Here is a 23075-nt window from a genome sequence, read left to right as displayed (position 1 = left end):
ACCTCTCTTAGAAGATAAGTGCATCTGACCAGAAGAAGACTAAACCCTATGAACGCGGGCATCACCTTGGGAAGATTTAGACGAACCTCCACCAGGCGGAGAAACATCAGGATCCCTACGCGGAGGATATCTACGCGGACTAGGCGGTGGAGTTTGATAAGAAACCTGCAGACGGTCAGCCATGTCTGCATAGTACACAAACAAGTTTCAGATTTCCACGGAGACAAAACGAAAATCAAAAAATCCAATTTCATTCAGTTCTTCATAATCATGAACCAGATGGAAAATAAGAACAAAACCTAAATAAAAAGGGGAAATAACAAATAGGGGCAAGCATGCACGAAGGAAGATATCATTACTGTTTGTAATGACGAACATGGGCAATCATACACACATTTATATATATGTTCTTCATCACAAACACATATAGCAACAACAGAAAACGAATATATTTTTCATCAAAAGATAATCAAACACAGTAGAACCACTTACCTATAAAGGAAAAATCAGGGTCGTGAAAAAAGCCTCGACGAACAAAAGCAGCAGCAGAAAGCTTCGAGGAACAGCAACAACAAAGACAAAAACAACAGTAGCAGCAGCAATAATTAATAACAAGGAAACAAAAGCAGAGAACAAAAAATAAAAGTTCTGAGGAAAGAGAAGGAATGAAATTTATGACTAGAGAATTTTCATATTCCTTCTCATATATATATACAAAGAGAAATAAAACCGCCCCACTACCCAAGAAGAAGTTATTGAAAATAGTGCGGAACGTGCCCTAAAATCTAGGAAAATAATAAAGAGAAGATGAAGAGAGTAACACGTTTTTTCTTCCCACTTCGACTAACCGCCCAGTAGGATGAAAATGGGAAAATTGTAGGTACACATTTCATCTTCCGCCACGTGTCCACAAAGACACACGTGGAGGACATGCGGCTGAGAGCATCAAGATATGATATCACACGTGGACAGCCAAGAGGCGCGCCTTGTCAAGATAGCATCGCCACCCACCAGATCCAACGGTAGAGGATCGAGGAGACAGAAACACTAGAACACTGCAAAGCACTGGAGGATAACCCAAGAGTCACTTTATCATATCCCCAGAAAGATCTAAGATCTACGGTTGGGGATAGTCAGACTGACGCAGACAAGACAGGGGCAGAGGACAGCTGTCCACCGCGGACAGACATCTCAACTACCCACATTAAATACCCTCAAACAGCATACGTGTCAGTCAGCCTGTATTGGAAGCGCAGATAATACTGCGTATCCAGACAGAACACGCAGATGCAGCCGAGAACACGAAGACTTCTGCGTGAGTGGCACAAAACACAAGAGGATAAGGTTATAACGGGCTTCATAAGTGGACCCCACGTAACCTCCCTATAAATACCCCTCTCTCCCAAGTGAAGAGGAGGCCGAAAAACATTGAGAGAAGAATAGGAGAGAGACAGAGAGAGAGAGAAAGTGTAAGTGAAGTTCCTCCTGCTACGCAGGCTTATATTGGTCTCAAAGTCATTCGACTATTTCTGTAACCTTCATACATATAATGAAAAACCCAATCCCGTAGACCGAGATCTGAGTGATGAATCATATAAGTTAATCGTTTCATCCATATTCATGCATTTATACTTTATATGTTCAATTCGATACTCATGATATATCATGTTCGTACATTTTATATTTCATCCACTATTTATCTTATTGTATGAACCAAGAACAATGATTGTAGTTGATGAGACGAGGAAGAGTATTAGAACTCTGAGTCAAGGATTCGACATAACCTATCCATTCCCCTCAGGCGCAATTTATTTACTGTATTGTCATGAATCTGCGCACATTATTTGTGAATACTCAGATGATACCATATCTTTGTGTCCACATAGGGAGTTAGATGGTCAACTCTACTGCACTATAACAACCGACAATTTCCACGGCGGGTATTATCAAACACATTTTGCAAGTGGGTATGGTATTAAAATTCACTTTTATATACTTGGACTATGCGTTTGTATGGTGCAATTTGTGAAGAGCCTCGACTATCAGCTGCAGTCGTGAATACAATTTCATTTCGTAATCCCACTCAGCTCCTTGGCATTAATTGCTTCAATTAGTACGACAGCTTCTGTTGTGTTAACAGCATAGAAGCCATCATAAACTGCATTTGCTTAAGTTTAAGAATAGTTGTCACACAAAAAAAAATAATCAATTTTAGTTTGTGGGCGTTTCTGTCACAAACAAGGCAAAAGAATAAGTCTTTTGTTTTTTGAACTTGAAGAAAGGAATAAATGGTGGGGGGTCTATATATATATTGGTTTTACAAGAACACATGGAAATGATGGTGTATCTACACCTTGTCTCCAAAATCCTCACAAAGAAATTAAGGAAGCTGCGAAAACGAAAGAGAACCTTCCAAATGGGATGGATATTCCTGACCTTAAACCTTCTTCTACGTCACATCCAAGTAACTTTTTTAATGTACTAATAATAGTCCATCTTCTCTTAATTAGTTAACCCATCCTCTTTATTTAGGTTTGAATTGGACCCAACACCTCATTCAATCTCAACTACACCTCCTTTCTAACTTAACTTCAAAGTTGCCAAAATCACATATACTAATCACTAGCATTTCTCATTAGGGTAACCTAAACTCTTGCCATGGCTTATTACTTCACCAAGTTGATACTACCAATGGGACAAAATCATTTATTTATTTGGGTTTTTTCTCTACCATGGGCCAATGCTATTTTTGCTTAGAGTTTCCTATTGTTAACATAACTTTAATCAGAACAAGAATAACTATGCTACTAAATCAAGATCACAAGGACATTTCCTACCAAAAAAAGATCATAAGGCCATTAAATGTATAACTTATTAGGACACTAAAAGTCTACTACTCCATTAAGAGAGATTTCATATGGGACCTAATTAAAAATTAAAACCACATCATGTAGAATTTACTGCTTGATTTTTTCCCTTCAGATGATTACACTGGCGTGTGAATCCAACAGTTGATTTAACCATCCCGTGAAGTCGTGTGTGATAGCATTTGTCTATAACCAAACAAAACACAAGCTAAGTCAAGTCAGAGGTAATTATAGATTGGATTAAATTAGTAATATATTGTGCAGTAATGATTTAGGTTAAGTTAATCACTAGTGTACTAATGAGTCACTAAAAGAAACAGCTAAATCCAGATTATATATGTCAGAAATGACAACTTAAAAGTTAAAAACACCTAATATATACATACAGATGCAGTACAATGTGCCACTGATTGGAAGGGTTTAATTAGTGTTAGAAAGCTAGGTAAAGAATACCCTTTAATTATCATTTATTGTAAGAAAAAAAAAAACAATTATTTGATACTCACCATAACTTTTTATTTTAATGGCACTCACATGTTAAAAGGGTATCTTTGTTGTTAACCTACTCTACTGGTTTGGTTAATGTTGATTAGATTAGACAATGTTATCCTTTGAGTGACAGACATAACCTCAGACCTTAGTTGTCAAAACAAGCAACTCTGCCTACAGTTAGCATTTTCGCTCTTCATTTCAATTTCACCCTGTGAACAACAACAGACGGCCACCGAACTGTGACTAGAATCCCCTGTCTAGTCTATAAAACTAGTCGACAATAGTTCCATTCCAGACCTATATGCCTGCTCTTCAATAGTAGTGGTACCTAATGATGGTTCCATATAATAATTGATACATGTTAGGTTTAGGGACATCAGTCCCCAAATCTCAAGGACACCACACTAGAATTCACTCATCCTTGTGTTTCCATCAAGTATTGATGATCAAATTTTGTGGACATGGCCCCACTTATCATAATACACTACCTTCCCTTTTGGGGTGTCTTTGCGGACAAGGGTCCTCCATATCTGATTAGAATCGTTTTGGTTCCGGAACCATACTGTTAGACAATAAAAACTGAGTGCATTTTGCAAATGGATAGATGATAAGAGGGAGTGTTGTGCATAAATGGAAGAACAATCTGTTACAACTTTTACATTTAAGTAGTTTTTAGGGCCATTTACAGAATGGTCATATTTTTCGTAATTGGGTCACAAAATGGTCACATTTTTGTAATTCGTTCACAGAACAGTCATATTTTCATCCGATTTAATATTTTGCACGGTGTTATCTTTTCCTAAAATATCTTCTTTCAAAATACCCTTTCCATTTAGCTAATTAGTTGAAGTGGTGGTGGAAGCTTAAGAATCTTCACTAAACCTCGGAGGAGAATTGTGTACGGAGGGATAAGTAGGGAAGACTCATAGATAATTTGGTTAACATATTTAACTGTAAGTCGTCACTTAACTCTCTTTTTAACAAAAATGTGACCATTTTGTTAATAGTTTGTAACAGTAGGATAGTTTTGTGAATCGGGTCCTAATACTAGGACTGTTTCCTAGTTTCTATTTGATCTCAATTGAATCAGGGTTGAGATTGTCTAACCGTGTCAATGAAAAGTACCAATTTTTTTCACATTATTTTCTATCTCGCAGAAATTAAATACTCTGTATACAACATGTTACAAGGAATTGTAAAAAAAACCAAAGGCCCTCATATTTACCTGATCAAAATTTGATATCAAAATGAACTCAATGTTACTTCATCGTTTCAAAATTTAAAATAAGCTTAACTTCGAATTGTAAGTTCAACTGTAATGAACTAATGTTGTTCGATTCGGCCTACCTAGAGTTGCACAAGTTATTAATGTATAGAATAACTAGGATGTAAGCACAAAGAATGGAGGCAATAGAAGAAAATAACATTTGAAGTGAAAATTAAGCTATAATAAAGAAGAAGAGTAAAGGTAGTTTCCGAAGGGTACTGGTACAATCTGACCACACTGCTCCAGTATCTCAATTAGTGGCCCTGCCAGATTTGCATCTTCTTGTAGAGAGAACAGACTATGTAGAACACCATTTACAGTACGGCGAGCCATTCTTGTGAGGATACTGACATAGTTGTTGATAGATGGAGGCAAACTTATCATTATAACAACTTCAAACTCACCCATATTTGTCATTCTCCCAACTTCATCCAAATCAGTCACACACACAATTACCTTCTTTTCGCTGCAAATGTTATTACCAAGTTAACGTTTTAAAAAAAAAAATTGCATTAACATTTTGGTGCCGACGGCAAGCAAGTAATGTTTTACTGGGGTTTGAAATATTTGCAAATAACCTTTTTAACATAATTACCTATTCAAGTCTTGAGTACCATCAGAGAATGAATTTTTTGAGATTGAGTAACCTTGTGCTGTTAGAGTATCGGCAAACAGCTGTGATCTGACATTTTTTTCCACAAACAGCACCTTGAGAGACTTGGACTGTGAATGCTTACCGTATTCTTTATTCAGAATTTGTATACCCTACAAGCATCAAGCACATAGGTTAGACACGGTGTCAAATTAGATATAGTATCCAGTTAGATAGACAGGTCGGTTAACTAGAACACCCCAGAAGAATCTTCCTCCAAATTATGACAAGAAGAAGCCATTTGTGGAAACAACAGCTAACTGAAAAATGGAAACAAAAAGGTACAAACATTTTATGTGTGTATACCTTGGATAATTTTTCTTTTGATGTGCATGTGTTTACACTCTGAGAGATGCCAGCGCTTTGACTAGCTATAGAAACATTTGCAGACAACCTACAAATGGCTTTATGATCATCCAACAGATTTTGCAGTGCCGAAGAGGAAAAGGATCCCAAGCTACCATTGAAAATTACTGCCTGAGACTCGCCAGGAATAGATTGTTTCATAACTTTCATCTCATTCAAAAATCCATTTCTAAGACAACATTCCAGTCTATCAATAACCTGCGAAATGCGAAAAATCACTGAATTATTACAAGTCACTGCAGAGAAAATGCATAACTAATTGAGTTCATGAATTATTGACGCCAAGACAAAAAAAATACCAGTAAGGATAGTCCAGACATATCTATGGCCTCTAATGAGACAAGCTCCAAAAATCTCTCAGCGGTGGAAATGACAAACTCTGGCTCAGAGGCTTTTAAACTGCAAGAAAACAAACACTTCTCGATTAAGGTGCAGAAAGTAAAAAAAAAAATCTCATTATCTTATGCACAGAACATGAACTTCCATTTCCTATATTTAGAAATCATGAATGACAATTCAGATGCCGTACTCACCTACGGATCTGGTGATCTAGTGGAGCAGCAGTGTGTAAGCACACCGTCTGTATTCCTAACTCCTGGAGTGGTTTGCATACTGACCATACCTACGCAAAATTGTAATATGAGCATCAAGAAATATTCACAATTACTCTAGGAATTAAATGGTGCCATAAGATGAAATAAACTCGAGTAAACTAGAAGAATATGCATCGAAAGACATAAAGATGTCAAGTAATTGTTCAACCGTCAAACAAAAAACCTAGCACCGCTAAAGAAAGTATGGAGTAAAACGAATTAAGAGAGCTTAGAACACAAACCTGAACCGCTCTTTCTTGAGACGGTACAAGATATAAGAACGAAGGGCCATCAATGTCTACACCTTCCTTCTCATTTTCTGAGATAACGTCGGCAGCTGTGGATACAATCCATGCAATCTGCTCTATTGAAGAACAATCTCCACTTGTATCCAAGATATTAGACCCAGACACAAAACCTTGCCAGAATTCAACTCCCCAATCACTAACCAAAAAACTCTTGTGTTTCTTTTTCTTCAAGGTGCCATTGCGCAATAACGCATCCTCTATTCTAGTCAAACACATTATCATAAACTTTGATGGACGATCCATTTTCAAATGGTACTTCATTGCCTGAGAATGGAGCGACTTTGCACATTCCTTCACCTTCGTTTGTGCATTGTGATTTGCCTGTTCTAATTCAATGCTCATAGAACTCTTACTACATATATCATTCCTACTAGTTTCACAAGGGTTCAGCTTTATGACTTTATTACTGTTCCACGAAACATGCTGATTCTTCCCCTCAAAATAAGCTTCAGAATCTGGTGAAATATCCAAAGTGATCAAATTTTCAGAAATAGTAATTAAATTTGAATGCTGTTCTAAAATCAATATTGCTACGGAAGCTGTACTTTCCAATCTACTAGTTGAATGAGGTTATAAACCTAAACACAATTAAATCAATCCCTAAACCCTAAAATGCATATATAATCCTATTATCGCTTTCACCATTTCTAAGTGAATCACATCCAATACACACCAATTAACAAAATAATAAATCGTTATTTTCAAAACCCACGGAAAATTATCAAATTTTTTTAATCAAAGGTTAATAATTTTCACCAATCAAACATATGTACAAAGAATATCAAATCAAGAGATGCAAGTTTTTCAATCATGAAAATGATTATAATAAAACAAGAGAAATAATACCTTAAATGCAGTACGGTTTCCATTCATGGAACCATCTGTAGTAGCCATTGGATATGAAAGCACTAAAGTGAAATGTCAGTGCGTTTACTTGCTGCTTTTAGATTCGCCATTACTAGCAGCTCTTATAAGTTTCTGTGTGTGCGAGGAGAGGGCAGTGGAGGACGTGCATCGAAGTTTTTCAGTTGAAGTGGTAATGGCTGGTAGGGGTGTGCAACGGACGGACGTTGCGGATTAGGGGTCATCCGTAACCAAACCGTCAAAGTTGAGGATTTGAAAAATATAACCGTGACCGATCCAATCACCCGTAGATTTGACCTTTACGGATCAGCGGAGTGTATGGATCGGATGCGTATTAACCGTGAATTTAGACAAAAAAAAAGAAAAAAAAGTAAGTAAAACATTGTAGTAGTAGTACTTGCACTGATATTACTAACAGATGCATCCGAAATTGGTTGCAACCCTACAAGTGCATTTTCTGTCGGATTACTAATGTCAACTTTCATGAATTTTCTTATCATAAAGAAGAAGAACAAGTGTGAAATGAAAATGAAAATCATTTAAGAAAGTGGTTTGGCTAGAGAACCTGAGAGACTAAGGTAGTTAAGAGGTGAGGGTATCTCAATGGTTGATAATGGAGAGAAACTTCCAAGGAGTTGATTATTACTGAGCTGAGACTCATCAAAGAAATTTTTCCGAGAAACACTTCTGCAAATGAAACTATAAAGATGTTCAGGAAAATCAAAAACAACTATTTGGCTTATAGACTACGGTGCGGATAAATTCGCGGATTTACAAAACCAACCGTAACCAAACCGCTAAATCTTGCGGATTTGAGAATTCACCCGTGACCGGCCCATAGGCTCTTGCGAAGTTTTCATCCGTAATTTTGCGGACGGTTGCGGATGAAATCCGCGGTTCCGGATTGTATGCACACTCCTAGCTGGCAGTATGACTTGTGTGTTTAGGCCCATTTTAATTTCTGGGATTCTAATGAAATTTTAAATGAACCATTTTTTGGGGACCATGGTTTTTTTTTGGGACCATGGTTTTAGCTAAATTACCTTCCTGATTAATTTTGGGTAATGATTAGTTAGTGTTAATAATAGTTAGTGTAATGATTAGTGAGATGATTAAGTTAAAAATAATTAGTGAGATTAAAAAATCAGATGTTTTTTTTTTAAAAGAAGTAGAATTATTGAGATAGTAAAGTTAGAGAAGATGAAGAAGGAAAACATGAAAAATGATGGATTTTACCAACCACAACCGGAGGAAGGGTATTTGGGTACCCAAGTATGCTTCAAACTTAGATAATGTTGGTTGAATTGATCTAAATTTTCAAAAAACTGTAAATTTTTAGAGTAGATTTGGGCTTGTTTGGTTACCTTATGTGAAGAACAGGTTACCGAACTCATCTGAAAGTGTAGTTCGGTTACTTCTTCCAAACACGCAGGTTACCGAACTCGCTCTTTAATGGAGGTTTCAGTCGTTCGGTAAACAGACATGTTACCGAACTTTGTTTATAGGATTTACAGAGTAATGTTCGGTTGGTTCGCAAACTTTAACCCAACATCATATCTAACCGAACTCCACATGTATGGAATTAGTGAAGAGTTCAGTTTGTCAAGATTTTCTGCGAACAAACCGAACAGAGTATGCAAAGTTCGGTTAAATCATAACTCAACATAGTGGGAAAAATAACACAGTTCGGTTACATTGTTTTTTTTTTTTTGTATTATGGGTACAGTTCGGTTACTAACTAGTTTTAGAATTTTTTGCGAACCAACTTAACACAATATATTGGTTTTAAATGAGGAGTTCGGTTAAAACTATTTTTTGCGAACCAACCGAACTCGGAGTTCGGTTACGAAAAAATTAATTCGTGATAACCGAAGTGTCCTTCGTGTTCTTGGTTTCAGAATGTTCGGTTACAAAACTAGTTTTTTTTTTAAACTATTCCTAGCCGAACATGCCACTTTAACTTCCATTTAAACCATAGTTTAATGATTTCTATTCAATTTACCCTATCAAAAAACGAATTAAAAACGATTGATGGGTTTTTCAATCGAACGAGGAACGTCAAGGAAAGAGATAAGAAGAAGAGAATATTTTTTTTTTCAAAACTAAAAAATTTCGATTCCCCTCCAATTTTCTTTTTTTGATTTTGATTTTGGTTAATAGATTCATTTAGATTAGATGTATGTGATTATATTTATATAGTTATTAGGTTAGTTTTAATTTAAATTAAAATAAAGAGTAAATGTATATTTACCTAACTTTAGGACACCCCTTATAAGTATAAGGAGGTTGGCCTGATCAGACCATGATCCCCCAAAAAAATCATGGTCCCTAAAAAATCGTTCTTTTAAATAGCTTCTAAGGGGTAACCAACGGGTGCAGCCCATGGATTTGGTGCCACCCAAATCCATTTCGTCAATATGATGGGTGCTAGATGTCTAGTCCATCGGATCGGCGTACTGGATGCAGGTAAATCCGTGGATTTCACTTCTTTTATTAAAAAAATAGAAAATAGCTTAGCACATAGTATAGTTGATAAAAATGGTAAATAAGTTAGAAAATGAAACATTAACACTTATATGTAAAACTGATTTCATTTCTTTTAAATAAAAATGGATCATAAATCTTCAAGTTGGAAAGATGTTTTGATTGCTACTTGTAAATTATTGAAAGAGAAACAATTAGGTTATAAAATTAAACATTAACACTTATATAATTTATAAAAATATAATAACATTCCTATATATTAGCTATTTCATTTACCTCTAACTTAGCGGGTACATGTGTCCAATGGATTCTTAGACTTGTACCCGCACCCAATACAATATTTATCGGATTTTTCAAAAATGCATCCATGTCCAACTTGCATATGAACGGGTTGGGTGTCCACCCGCTAAATTAAGAGAGGGTTAGATCGAGTTGGGGGGTTTGGGTTCATATGATCACTCCTACTTCTAGGCTTGAAATTTTAGGGATGAGCGGCAGATGAGATCCGTTGAGATTAGTATCATCTGCATGCTATCTAATATATGACAGGTTACAAGTTTGGCATCCACATTTAATCTGACATCCAATGAATTTGCATCCACTGGATAAGTGCGCAGACAGATTGAATACATGTATATCTTGATGGAAATACCATCAAGAGTATAAGCAATCCAAAGATTCAAAATTTTAGCATTATAATCCAACCATTTTGATAAAAAAAAAATTCTTCTAAAAAAATAGTAGTAGGACCAAATCTTGAATCTTGATCACCATACTTGAACTTCCACCCAAAGAAACGTCATGAAAGCGCATAAAGAATCTCTGTAAAGGAGAATACACAAACAAGATGAGCAAAGCACTAACAAAAAACCACAAAAATATCCTAAAAAGTAGTAACGGGGATAGAAGCAAAACTTAAACCAACCTAAACTATTGGCTAACTAAGAAAAAATAAAAAAGAAAGGAATCCACTCGTATCCATCCCAAAATTGACCACATCTAAGCAGTAATGGGTTAACAGTGGTGGAGGCTTTTAAAGGTTTTTATGGATGAGCTGGAGATGAGAGATTGTATATGCTGAAAATTGACACAGAAATACATATTAATGGATGCACGACGTTTCCGGTATATAAAATATTTTTGCCATCCACCGTATACGAAATCATATCACCAACCTTTTCTTTGTTTTTACATATCTAACAATATTCTGTTTCAAATGATCGACTTGAAAAAAAATCGTTTATGAACAATATATTGTTCTAACTAGGAGCGCAAGGATTTATAAACATCCATGGCTCGAATCATATTTCGATAATTTAAGCAAGACAAGCTTGAATTACAAATTTCTTCTTTGCAATTATAAATATCCTAAAATCATACGACATAGTCTCATAAAATAGAACGGTAGATGTCATGAGTAAATAGGATAGATCAATCTTCACATACCTCTTTCTTGATGAAGATCTTGCAAATGTATTTGTTTGTTCTTCGGTCTTTAATCTTCGAGGGTTGTTCAGTGATGTTAGAGCACTACTCGGTCGAACTCGCAAGCGTTGCAATCTCAAGCTTGTTTGTCAAGTTTAGTTGGTCAAAACTATATATTTGGTTTCTAGTCTACTTATAGTTATGTCTCTGATTAGGATATAATGTGTTAGATCATTGCTCGGTCGACCTCGCATGCGTTGCTATCTCAAGCATGTTTGTTAATGTTAGTGATCAAAACTATAAGTCTTGATTTCTAGTCTACTATAGCTAAGGTCTCGGAATAGGATAGAAAGTGTAGTTGAGCTCAAGAACTCCATGGCGATCATCATAAAAGACGAAAGACTACTCAAGGAACTGATGGATCTTCATCGACTAAAAGGTATGTGGAGACTTGAACTTATCTATCACTTAAAAGTCTATCTACTCTATCTCCTATCTTGAGACAAAAGTCATTGTGCTATATAGACTTTGATTATACACATTTGTTATTTCGAGCCGAGTTTATCTCGCTTATCTATTTCTCGAAATATGTGTTGGTAAGCTTTCGCTTTGACCAAACTTATCTTTACCTAGTGACGAAATTCATGTTATGTTTCAATCACTTTGAAAATGTCTTTGATGACGATAGTCGATTCTTTATGTCTAACGACTATTATAACATTATAGAAGAATGTTTCAATGATTGAAATGAGAGTTTATATTATATAACAATGGTGGATATAAGCATTGTTGTGGAAACACATATATGTATAAGTCCTTATTCCTTGAACCGAAGTTTGCGAACTTTGTTGATCAAGAGAACCGAAACTAGAGCCGTGAACTCAGTCTGCGAACTCAGTCCGCGAACTGGCGGAAGTTCTCGATCCGAGAAAATATGCTGGAGTTTGAGAACTCCTTCGGGGAACTTAAGTCCGCGAACCCAGTCCGCGAACTTGAGTTAGGTTATATCTAAAGACAATTATTTGTGAACTCATGTTTATATAAACTAAGGAATGCAAGTTTGCAAACCGTGGCTATAAAGTTCATAAACTGATTCGAGTGAATCAAATCGTTTTTGCTTTAATTGTGTCTTGTGTAGTTACACAAGATTTCCTTGCAATTGAACAACTCTCTAACTAGTTCATTTGAGTCATTTGAATTAGTTATGGTGAAGAAGATATTGGTTGATATGAAAGTGCTCATATGGCTAACCATTTGGTTAACTACTATTGAACCAATAAATGTACATATTTCGGTATGGTTACACAAACCTAAAATCGTACATTTCATTTGTGTGTAGCTAGGTTTTTCGATCTAACGGTTGAAAGATATTAGCTTGAATCTAAATCAGGTTTTCATCTAACGGTGAATACTGAATGCTTTGTCACCAAGCTAACATTGATTGCAAACCCTAATTTTAAAGACTATATAAAGGAGAACTCTACCAACTGGGAAACCTAATCACCACACCTTCTTGTTATACTAGTTGCATAGATAGAGTCGATTCTCCTTTAACCTTTGGTTTCTTCTTCTAAACCAGGTTAACGACTTAAAGACTTCATTGGGATTGTGAAGCCATACCGATACTACTGTCTCGTAGTTGTGTGATCTGATCTTGCATATTCTATCGTACGAGTACAATCGCAAGGATTGGCTTGGGATTAATATCTCCAATAGGAAAGATATAAAAGTAATCACAAACATCTTCGTCTCATCGTTTGTGATTCCACAACATCTTCTTTCCCCGCGTCGATTAAGATTGTTGTGAGTTGATTGATAATACTAGGTTGTTATTCGGGAATATAAGTCTGGATTATCAATTGGGTCCTGTTCACCTTGATTTATCAAAAAACGGAACAAAAACTTGTAGGTATTTCTGTGGGAGAAAAATTTATCTATTACTATAGACTTTTCTGTGTGATACAGATTTGTTCATTAAAGTCTTCGACTTTGGGTCGTAGAAACTCTTAATTGTGGGTGAGATCAGCTAAGGGAATCAAGTGCGTAGCATCCTGCTGGGATCAAAGACGTATGAGCATATATGTACCTTGGATCAGTGTGAGATTGATTGGGGTTCAACTACAGTCCAGACCGAAGTTAGTTTGAAGTAGGCTAGTGTCTGTAGCGGCTTAATACAGTGTGTGTTCAATCTGGACTAGGTCCCGGGGTTTTTCTGCATTTGCGGTTTCCTCGTTAACAAAATTCTGGCGTCTGTGTTATTTCTATTTCCGCATTATATTGTTTATCGTTATAATTGAAATATCACAGGTTGTGCGTTAGGATCAATCAATTAGAATAACCAACCTTTGGTTGTTGATTTAAATTGATTGACACTTGGATATTGGTCTTTGGTACCATCCAAGTTATCTCTCTTTGATAAAGACTCGCAGGTTTCTATTTGCTTGAGTATAGATCAAATCTAGAGATTGAGATACAAAACTCCTTGATGTACTTTTATCTAGATTGAGTCTGAATGTCTAGTTGATTCTCTAGAAAGTATATTGGAGTTTGTCCATACAGATTTCTAAGTGAAATATTGGGTGTGGTTGTTAGACCCCCGCTTTTTCATAATATGTAATTGAGATCTAGACTTCACGGCGTTCACCAATTAAAGAAGAAGATCTACTGAGGAGCTTGGAGGAACTTCATCAACAAAAGTTATGTGGATACTAAAACTTATCTATCACTCAGAAGTCTATTCTATTGTACCTTCTAATGATACTAAACCGTATAGCTATATAGACTTTCACATTATACACATTTGATATTTGGAGACGAGTTTATCTCGCTTATCCATTTCCCGAAATATATGTTGGAAGCTTTTTGCTTTAGCTATGTTCATCATATTCTTGACGAGTTTAGTTGGAAAAGATCTATTTGTTGGATACTAAATATTAAGTCAAAAGATGATCATGTGAAAATTACCTTGAACATCTTATATGATTTATATGAGACACTCATTTGATGTTAGCTTGGGAAGTTTCGTATTGATCATTCGATCACTTGAAAAGTACTTGAAGCTAATGGTATGTGTGAGATTACCATTGTTGTGTTTCAAGGATGTTTCAATGATTGAAATGATATTTTAGAACAATTACCATGTCTGGATACAACACGGTATGCATACCTAGTATGCGAACTGTATTGTGATGATTCATGTCTGGAACTCTTATTTGCATAGCTAGTATGTTAACGAGTTTAACTGAGTTGAGGTTCGGAACAGTTGTTCGCGAACAGGGTTTGCGAACGGCTTGACTAGGCCAAGGTCCGGAGCTGCTGTTCGCGTACCCAATTTGCGAACACAGTGGTGAAGTTCTAAAATCGGTATTGTATGATTCTCATACTCATTAAATAAAACATTTATATTGTAAGGAATGCAAATTAACTTTACAAACCATGCTTAATGTTCATGAATTTATTCTTGTGTAAGTACTTTGTACGATTACGAATCAAACCGATTTCGGTTCAATTTGTTCATATATGTTTCTATGAGATAGTGAACAATCAAACAACTCTATTTGAAACACAATTAGTTTCATTTGATTATCTATCATGATTAATTGATATTCATTTTTGATCTAGAAGTGTTAGATGAATACGTATAAGATAAAAGTTTTCATATGGCTAACTTCGGTTAACTGTTATTGAGCCAACTTAATATACACGTTTAGGTACGGTAACCCATATCTAAATATAAGTTATTTCATTTGTGTGTAACAAGCTAAGACCATCTAACGGTGGATATTGATTGCTTAATTTCTAAGTAGACTTAGATTGAATCTTAAATCAGGAGTTCATCTAACGGTGAATATTGAATGCTTTGTTACTAAGCTATCTTAGCTTTGATTGTAAGCAACCCTAATTTGAAAGACTATATAAGGGAGAACTCTAGCAAAAATAAAACCTAATACCGACACTTTCATGTGTCCTAGTTGCAAACTAGAGCTGATTCTCCTTTAACCTATGTTTTTCCAAAACTATTATTAGGTTAACTACTTGAAGACTTCATTTGGGATTCGCGAAGCCAAATACAACTATTTTCTCTATAGTTGCGCATTCTAATCTTACTTGTTTTATCGTATTGAGTTTTATCTTCTCTAAGATTTACTCGAGATTTATCTCCGATAGGTAAGATATAAAAAGTAATCACAACAGTTCTTCGTCTCAGATTCTTATGATTCCACAATAACTTCTTATGTTAGTCAGTTAGGTTATTGTGAAGTGACTAATATTTCTAGGCTGCTCTTCGGGAGTATAAGACTGGATTATTAGTTGGTTCCTATTCATCTTGATCTTTGTATCAAAAGACGGAACAAACAGAATAAAGGATAAACATATATGTGGGAGACGGATTTATTTATAAGCCTTCGAGTTTGGGTCATACCGACTCTTAGTTGTGGGTGAGATCAACTAAGGGAATCAAGTGCGCATAATCAGGCATGGTTCTAGAGGCGTATGGAAAACGACTGCTCGGTCGAACTTGCAAGCGTTGCTATCTCAAGCTTGTTTGTCCAAAACTATAAGTCTTGATTTCTAATCTACTTATAGCTAAGTCTCGGATTAGGATAGTAAGTGTTCTTGAGCTTTAGACTTCACGGCGTTCATCGAATAAAGACGAAGAACTACTCAATGGAACTTGTGGAACTTCATCAACAAAAGGTTTGTGGAGACTTGAACTCATTTATCACTCAAAAGTCTATCTACTTTATCTCCTATTTGAGACAAAAATTCGTATTGCTATATAAACTTCAATTATACACATTCGGTATTTCGAGCCGAGTTTATCTCGCTTATCTATTTCTCGAAATATGTGTTGGTAAGCTTTCGCTTTAACCAAGATTATCTTTTATTCTTGACGAAAGTCAAAAGATGATCATGTAAAAATTTCCTTGTAACATCTTACATGATTTGTGTGCGACGGTCATTTGAAGTACACTCGGAATGTTTCGTATTGCTCATTCGATCACTTGAAAATTGCTTTGAAGCTAATAGTTTGTGTGAGACATCTATTGTCGTCTTCCAAGAATGTTTCAATGATTGAAATGAGGGCTTAGAACATGTAACCATGATTGGATATAAACATATTGTGTATTCACATTTGTGTAAAGTCCAAAACCGGGAACCGTGGTATGCGTAGCGTACTGGTTAGTTGTTGAAAGTCTGGAAACTAAGTATGCGTACCCGTACGCGTACTGGAGGAAGTTCAAGTTCTGTGAATTTATGCTGGAGTTTGGAAGTTTAAATGGTATGCTTATCCGTACGCATACAGGCGTAACCAAACTCAGTCCGTCTACTTAGGTATGCGTACCCGTTTGCGTACTTAAGTAGGTTATGTTCTAAAATCGGTTTGTTCATGAACTAATACATTTATATAATAAGGAATGCAATCTTTTGCAAACCGTGCTATAATGTTGATGAAATGATTCGAGTAAATCAAAATCGATTTTGCTTCAATTGTGTCTTGTATACTTCTATGAGAACATAAACAATTGAAAAACTCTCAAACTAGATTCATTTGAACTAGTTATGATAAAGATGAATAAGGTTGATATGAAAGTGCTCATATGGCTTACCATTGGTTAACTATTGTTGAACCAAATAATTGTACATGTTTAGGTACATTTACCTTTATTTAAATGATGGTACATTTCATTTGTGTATAGCAAGCTAAGTTCGATCTAACAATTGAAAGATATTAGCTTGAATGTAATCAGGTTTTCATCTAACGGTGAATATTGAATGCTTTGTTATTAAGGTAGCATTGATTGCAAACCCTGATTTGAAGAATATATAAAGGAGAACTCTAGCAACTAGGAAACCTAATCCCCACACATCCTGTGTGATATTAGTTGCGACTAGAGTCGATTCTCCTTTAACCTTAGGTTTTTCACGAAACCCTGTAGGTTAACGACTCAAAGACTTCATTGGAATTGTGAAGCCAAACCCAACTATTTTCTCCGTAGTTGTGCGTTCTGATCTTGTTGTTTTCTATCGTGATTGAGTACTATCTTCTTTAAGATTTGCTCGAGATTTATTCTCCGATGGGAAAGATTGAAAAGTAGTCACACACATCTTCGTCTCATCATTTGTGATTCCACAATATATTATTTCGTTAATTGATTAAGATTATTGTGAGGTGATTGATAATACTAGGATTTCTTCGAGAATATAAGTTCGGTTTATCAATTGGTTCCTGTTCACCTTGATTTATCAAAAGACAAAATAAATCTCATAGGTATATATGTGGGAGACATATTTATCTATACAATAGACTTTTCTGTGTGATACAGATTTGTTTATTAAGTCTTCGACTTTGGGTCGTAGCAACTCTTAGTTGTGGGTGAGATCAGCTAAGGAAATCAAGTGCGCAGAATCTGGCGTGGTTCAAGAGGCGTAAGGAACGCAACTGTACCTTGATCAGTGTGAGATTGGTTAGCTTTCAATTACATTCCAGTCCGAAGTTAACTTGGAGTAGGCTAGTGTCTATAGCGGCTTAATACAGTGTGGTGTTCAAATCTGAACTAGGTCCGGGGGGTTTTCTGCATTTGCGATTTCCTCGTTAACAAAATTTCTGGTGTCTGTGTTATTTCTTTTCCGCATTATATTTTGTTATTTAGTAAAAATATCACAGGTTGTGTATTAATTTCAATCAGTTCTTGAATCATGCCTTTGGGTTGTTGATTGAATTTATTGACACTTGGATATTGGTTTGTGATACCGTCCAAGTTATTTCTCTTATTCAATCGGGCTCGCAAATTCCTATTTGTTTGATTGCGGATTGAATTGAGAAATCGAGATATAAACTCTTGGATATATTTCCATTGATTGAGTTTGACTGTCTAGTTGATTCTCTTGGAATTATAATAGGATTTGTTCATACAGATTATTAAAATTTAGAGCATGAATCATGAAGTAGGCTTGCATGACTCAGATTGATTGACAACATCTCACAATAGATATACAACAAATCTTGATACTCACATAGTCATCATCCTTGTACCTCTCAAGATAGATTTAAGGATGGGATTACCTAGAGTTAGGTAGGGGAGTGAGAAGTAACCTCACTACTAAAATGGTAGAAGGTTTGTACAAGTTGTTTGACTGTTTTGCTTGTATATTTCCTACTTTCCATCGATTATAACATATTTCAGAGGAATTTGTCATAAACCTTTTCAAAATTCCATCTGAAGGATTTTTCTGAGGATTGAGTCTAGGACCTCTAGAAATCGGTTCCAGAATAGGGAATTTGGAGGATTTCCATTTTCTTGATCTAGACTTACCAGACTTGTTCTTATAAACACAGGGTAAGTGTTCATTGGTGGCAGAAGGATTTACACCATAATGAGGAACATGTAACATGTGATGATTTCCAGACAAGAGATCATTTTTATAAGATTTCTGGTTTTCTGTAGGTAAGAAACTCACTGTAGATGTCGTTAGACGATTTACTCCATTGACAGTAGAAAGAAGCAAATTATGAAAATTAGAAATATGTTTCCTTCTGATAAAACAATGAAGAGCACATTGATTCCTTTTCCCACAGAAAGAACAACATCGTGGTTTAGAGACATGATTCCCTTGATCCAGACCTTCATCCTTCACGTGCATATTTTGCAAGTGACTCTCAGTAGGTACTTCCTTGTAGGAATTTTTCTTTACATTGGGAAAGACCTTGTGAGTATCAGGAGAAGGTGTAGAAGATGACTTAATCATCAAAACAGAGTTTCCCTTTTTCAGGGTGTCACACTATTCTTGGGAAAATTGCAGAGATGCAACAAGTTTCTCCTTTTCAACACGATAGCTGTTTATTTCTGATGAATGAGCCCTGATTAAATGCTTTTCTCTAATTGAGCCTTCTCTAACTGTATCTTCAAGAGAACTAATCTTTTCACGCTGCAGAGTAGTTTCTTGAACCAGTTTTTCGACATTGTCAGAGAGAGATTCAATATAGCAATAGAGTTCACGTTCTCTTTCAAGGGATTTCTCAAGTTCATCAATAAGCAGATCATTTTTTTCTTCAAGAGTCATAATTTCAGAAACTTGAACATCAATGATATCAGCTGATTTTTTTAACGATCTGGTGAGTTCCATTTCGGATTCTGACACAATCCTGCAAATCTTGTTTTTCCCTCGGGATTCGGAAGAATCAACTAAAGAGTTATCCTTTGAGGCAAACCCAAGATTCCGAACCTTTGAAAGACATATAATATGCGTTATCTAACGAGATACTTCTTAGGTCCTCAGAACACATATTACTACAAACACATACTTATAAGGTCTTTAATGTGTTTGCCTGCTCTGATACCAATTGAAAATGCGGGGTTCTAACAACCACACCCAACAATTCGTTTGGAAATCTGAGAGGACTTACTCCAATATACTTTCTAGAGAATCAACTAGACAGTCAGACTCAATCTAGAATAAAGTATATCAAAGAGTTTAATATCTCCAACTCTTAATTCAATCCGCAATCAGCAAATAGAAATCTGTGAGCTTGATTGAATATAAGAGAAGTTACTTGAACGGTACCAAAGACCAATATTCAAGTGTCAATCAATGTAAATCAACAACCAAAAGTTGGATATTCTAATTGATTGATTTTAACGCACAACCTGTGATATTTCAATTTTATAACAAAATATAATGCGGAAAAGAAATAACACAGACACCAGAATTTTGTTAATGAGGAAACCGCAAATGCAGAGAAACCCCAGGATCTATCCCGGATTGAACACCACACTGTATTAAGCCGCTACATACACTATCCTACTACCAATTAACTTCGGACTGGACTGTAGTTGAACCCTAATCAATCTCACACTGATTCAAGGTACAATCCTTACGTATCTGATCCCAACAGGATATTACGCACTTGATTCCCTTAGCTGATCTCACCCATAACCAAGAGTTTCTACGACCCAAAGTCGAAGACTTGATAGACAAATCTGTCTCACACAGAAAAGTCAATAGGATTGAATAAATTTGTCTTCCACAGAAATACCCAAGAGTTTTTGTTCCGTCTTTTGATAAACCAAGGTGAACAGGAACCAATTGATAAACCAGACTTATATTCCCGAAGAACAACTCAGTATTATCAATCACCCCACAATAAACTTAATCGACTAGCGAAACAAGTAATTGTGGAATCACAAACGATGAGACGAAGTTTGTTTGTGATTACTTTTCTATTTTTCCTATCGGAGATATAAAATCTCGAGCCAATTATTTCAATTGTACTCAACACGATAGAAACAGCAAGATCAGATCACGCAACTATAAAGATAATAGTTGGGTCTGGCTTCAGAATCCCAATGAAGTCTTCAAGTCGTTAACCTACAGGGTCTCGAGAAGAAACCTAAGGTTAAAGGAGAATCAACTCTAGTTATGCAACTAGTAACACACAGGAGGTGTGGGGATTAGGTTTCCTAGTTGCTATAGTTCTCCTTTATATAGTTTTCAAATTAGGGTTTGCAATCCAAGTTACCTTGGTAACAAAGCATTCAATATTCACCGTCAGATGAAAAACCTGATTCAACCAAGCTAATATATTTAAACCGTTAGATCGAACTTAGCTTGTTATACACAAATGAAATGTACCCTCATTTAGGTTTATGTAACCGTACCTAAATGTGTATACCATGTTGGTTCACAAATAGTTAACCGAGGTCAGCCATATGATTACTCTCATAGCAACCTTATTCATCTTAACCATAACTAGTTCAAATGACTCAAATGAAACTAGTTAAGAGTTGTTCAATTGTTTAGAAAACACAATTGAAATCAAATCGGTTTGATTCACTTGAATCAATCGTGAACATTATAGACACGGTTTGCAAAGATTGCATTCCTTATGATTTAAATGTTTAAGTTCATGAACTTGACCGATTTGACAAAGTAACCAACTTAAGTATGCGTACGGGTATGCGTACTTAAGCAACCAGTTTTTGAGTTTGTAAAGTTTCCAAACTCAGCAGAAATTTTCGATTCAAAAACTTCCGCCAGTATGCGTACGTGTACGCATACTTAAGGTGGCTAGTTAAGAGTTTTGCCAAAACCAAACTCAGCAGAAATTCTCGGTTCGAGAACTTCCGCCAGTATGCGTACGGGTACGCATACTTAACCTGTCTCCTTCACCAATTTCGTATACACACATATGCATACTATTGGCTTCCGGTTTATGGACTTATACACTAATGTGTGAGAACATTATATATGGTTATATCCAAAGATGGTTACATCATCAACTCTTTATTTCAATCATTGAAACATTTTTCTATAATGTCAATAGCCGTTTTCACACACTATTAGCATCAAAGCAATTTTCAAGATATTGAAATAATCATTATTGAAACCTTCCAAGTCTTACACCAAATGATTGTATCACACAAACCATGTAAGATGTTACTCGGCAATTTTCTCATGATATAAGATGAACTTGGTCGAAGCGAAAGCTTACCAACACATATTTCGATAAATATGTAAGCGAGATATACTCAGCTCGAAATCTCAAATGTGTATAGAGAAAACTATATCGTAACACGACTTATGTCTCAATATTGGAGATAGTAGAAATAGAATTTCCAAGTGATAGATAAGTTCAAGTCTCCACATACCTTTTGTCGAAGAAGTTCCACAAGATCCTTTTAGTAGTTCTTCGTCTTCAAGAGATGAACGTCGAGAGATTTAAGCTCAACTACACTATCTATGTCCTAGTCCGAGACATCTACAAATAGTCTAGAAATCAAGACTTATAGTTTTGATCACTAACATTGACAAACATGCTTGAGATAGCAACGCATGCGAGTCCGTCCGAGCAATGCTCTAATATATCTTTTGCATTGGGTTAGACTATTCCTTAAAAGGACATTGTGATGAAAATTCTCAGATCATTTCCATCTAGATATGATTCTAAGAAACATGCCATCGTTGAAGGAAATAACCTTGATACGCTTTCCAGGAATACTCTGGTTGGAAAGTTAAAAATACTTGATCTTGATCAGAACATGGTCAGAACATCTGCGTTCAATGTTGTGGCCAACAAAAGCAAAGATTCTAACTTGTCTTGGGTTGATTAATGTTGTTCCAATCATGTTGATTTTGATAAATCACTGATTTTACAAAAGATCAAGGACTTGGTAAAAAGAAGCAAAAGTTGTGAGTAAAGTCTCTCTCCATTTAATGCTTCTGATGATTCAATACAAGAAAAGTCATCCCAAGTTGTCAATATCTTGGATACTTCCAATGTTTTCAATGAATTTTCGGCTCTCACAGGAGAAAATTTTTCCTACTCAAATTCTGATTCAGAGTTTGAGTGTGACACTAAGATTGTTGAATTCTTGAATAAGTGTGAAGAAATTCACAAGAAAACATCCAAATAAAGGCTTCGTTGGAAAAACTTGAATCATCACTTCAGGTGAAAGATATTGAGATAAATTGTCTTAATGATGAATTCACCAGGATCCTATCTCTGAAGGAAAAAGAGATTAATACTCTTAAGTGTAACCTGCAAAGGTTGTCTGGAAGTTCTGACAAAATCTCAGCAATGTTATTTGGTCAGAAGTCTTTTGGAAACACAAATGGTTTAGGGTTCAAAAGCAAAACTGTGAGCACAAACAACTCCTTTGTTCTAGCCGGGTTTGGAACGGTTGATGATGAATGTTGTGATAAAAAGGAGGAAAATAAGCAAGACAATAAATCATCCTTGATTTGTTCGTTTTA

At 35.7% G+C, this 23075-nt stretch overlaps 1 protein-coding gene across 1 annotated transcript; it reads right to left on the bottom strand.

The window, feature by feature from the left end:
• Positions 1 to 4579: 4579 nt before the first annotated feature.
• LOC113293087 (DEAD-box ATP-dependent RNA helicase CshB-like) lies at positions 4580 to 7620 on the bottom strand. The gene is made up of 7 exons (XM_026541852.1): positions 7392 to 7620; positions 6480 to 7000; positions 6178 to 6266; positions 5944 to 6043; positions 5585 to 5842; positions 5222 to 5391; positions 4580 to 5092 (listed from the first exon to the last, which is right to left on the bottom strand). The coding sequence occupies exons 2-7, from the start codon at positions 6885 to 6887 to the stop codon at positions 4804 to 4806; spliced, it is 1314 nt and encodes a 437-aa protein (XP_026397637.1). The 5' UTR covers positions 6888 to 7000; positions 7392 to 7620; the 3' UTR covers positions 4580 to 4803.
• Positions 7621 to 23075: the final 15455 nt, after the last annotated feature.

This window comes from Papaver somniferum, chromosome 7 (genome assembly GCF_003573695.1).
Source record: "Papaver somniferum cultivar HN1 chromosome 7, ASM357369v1, whole genome shotgun sequence".
Taxonomy (NCBI): Eukaryota; Viridiplantae; Streptophyta; class Magnoliopsida; order Ranunculales; family Papaveraceae; genus Papaver; species Papaver somniferum.
This window is presented reverse-complemented; position numbering and strand designations above follow the sequence as displayed.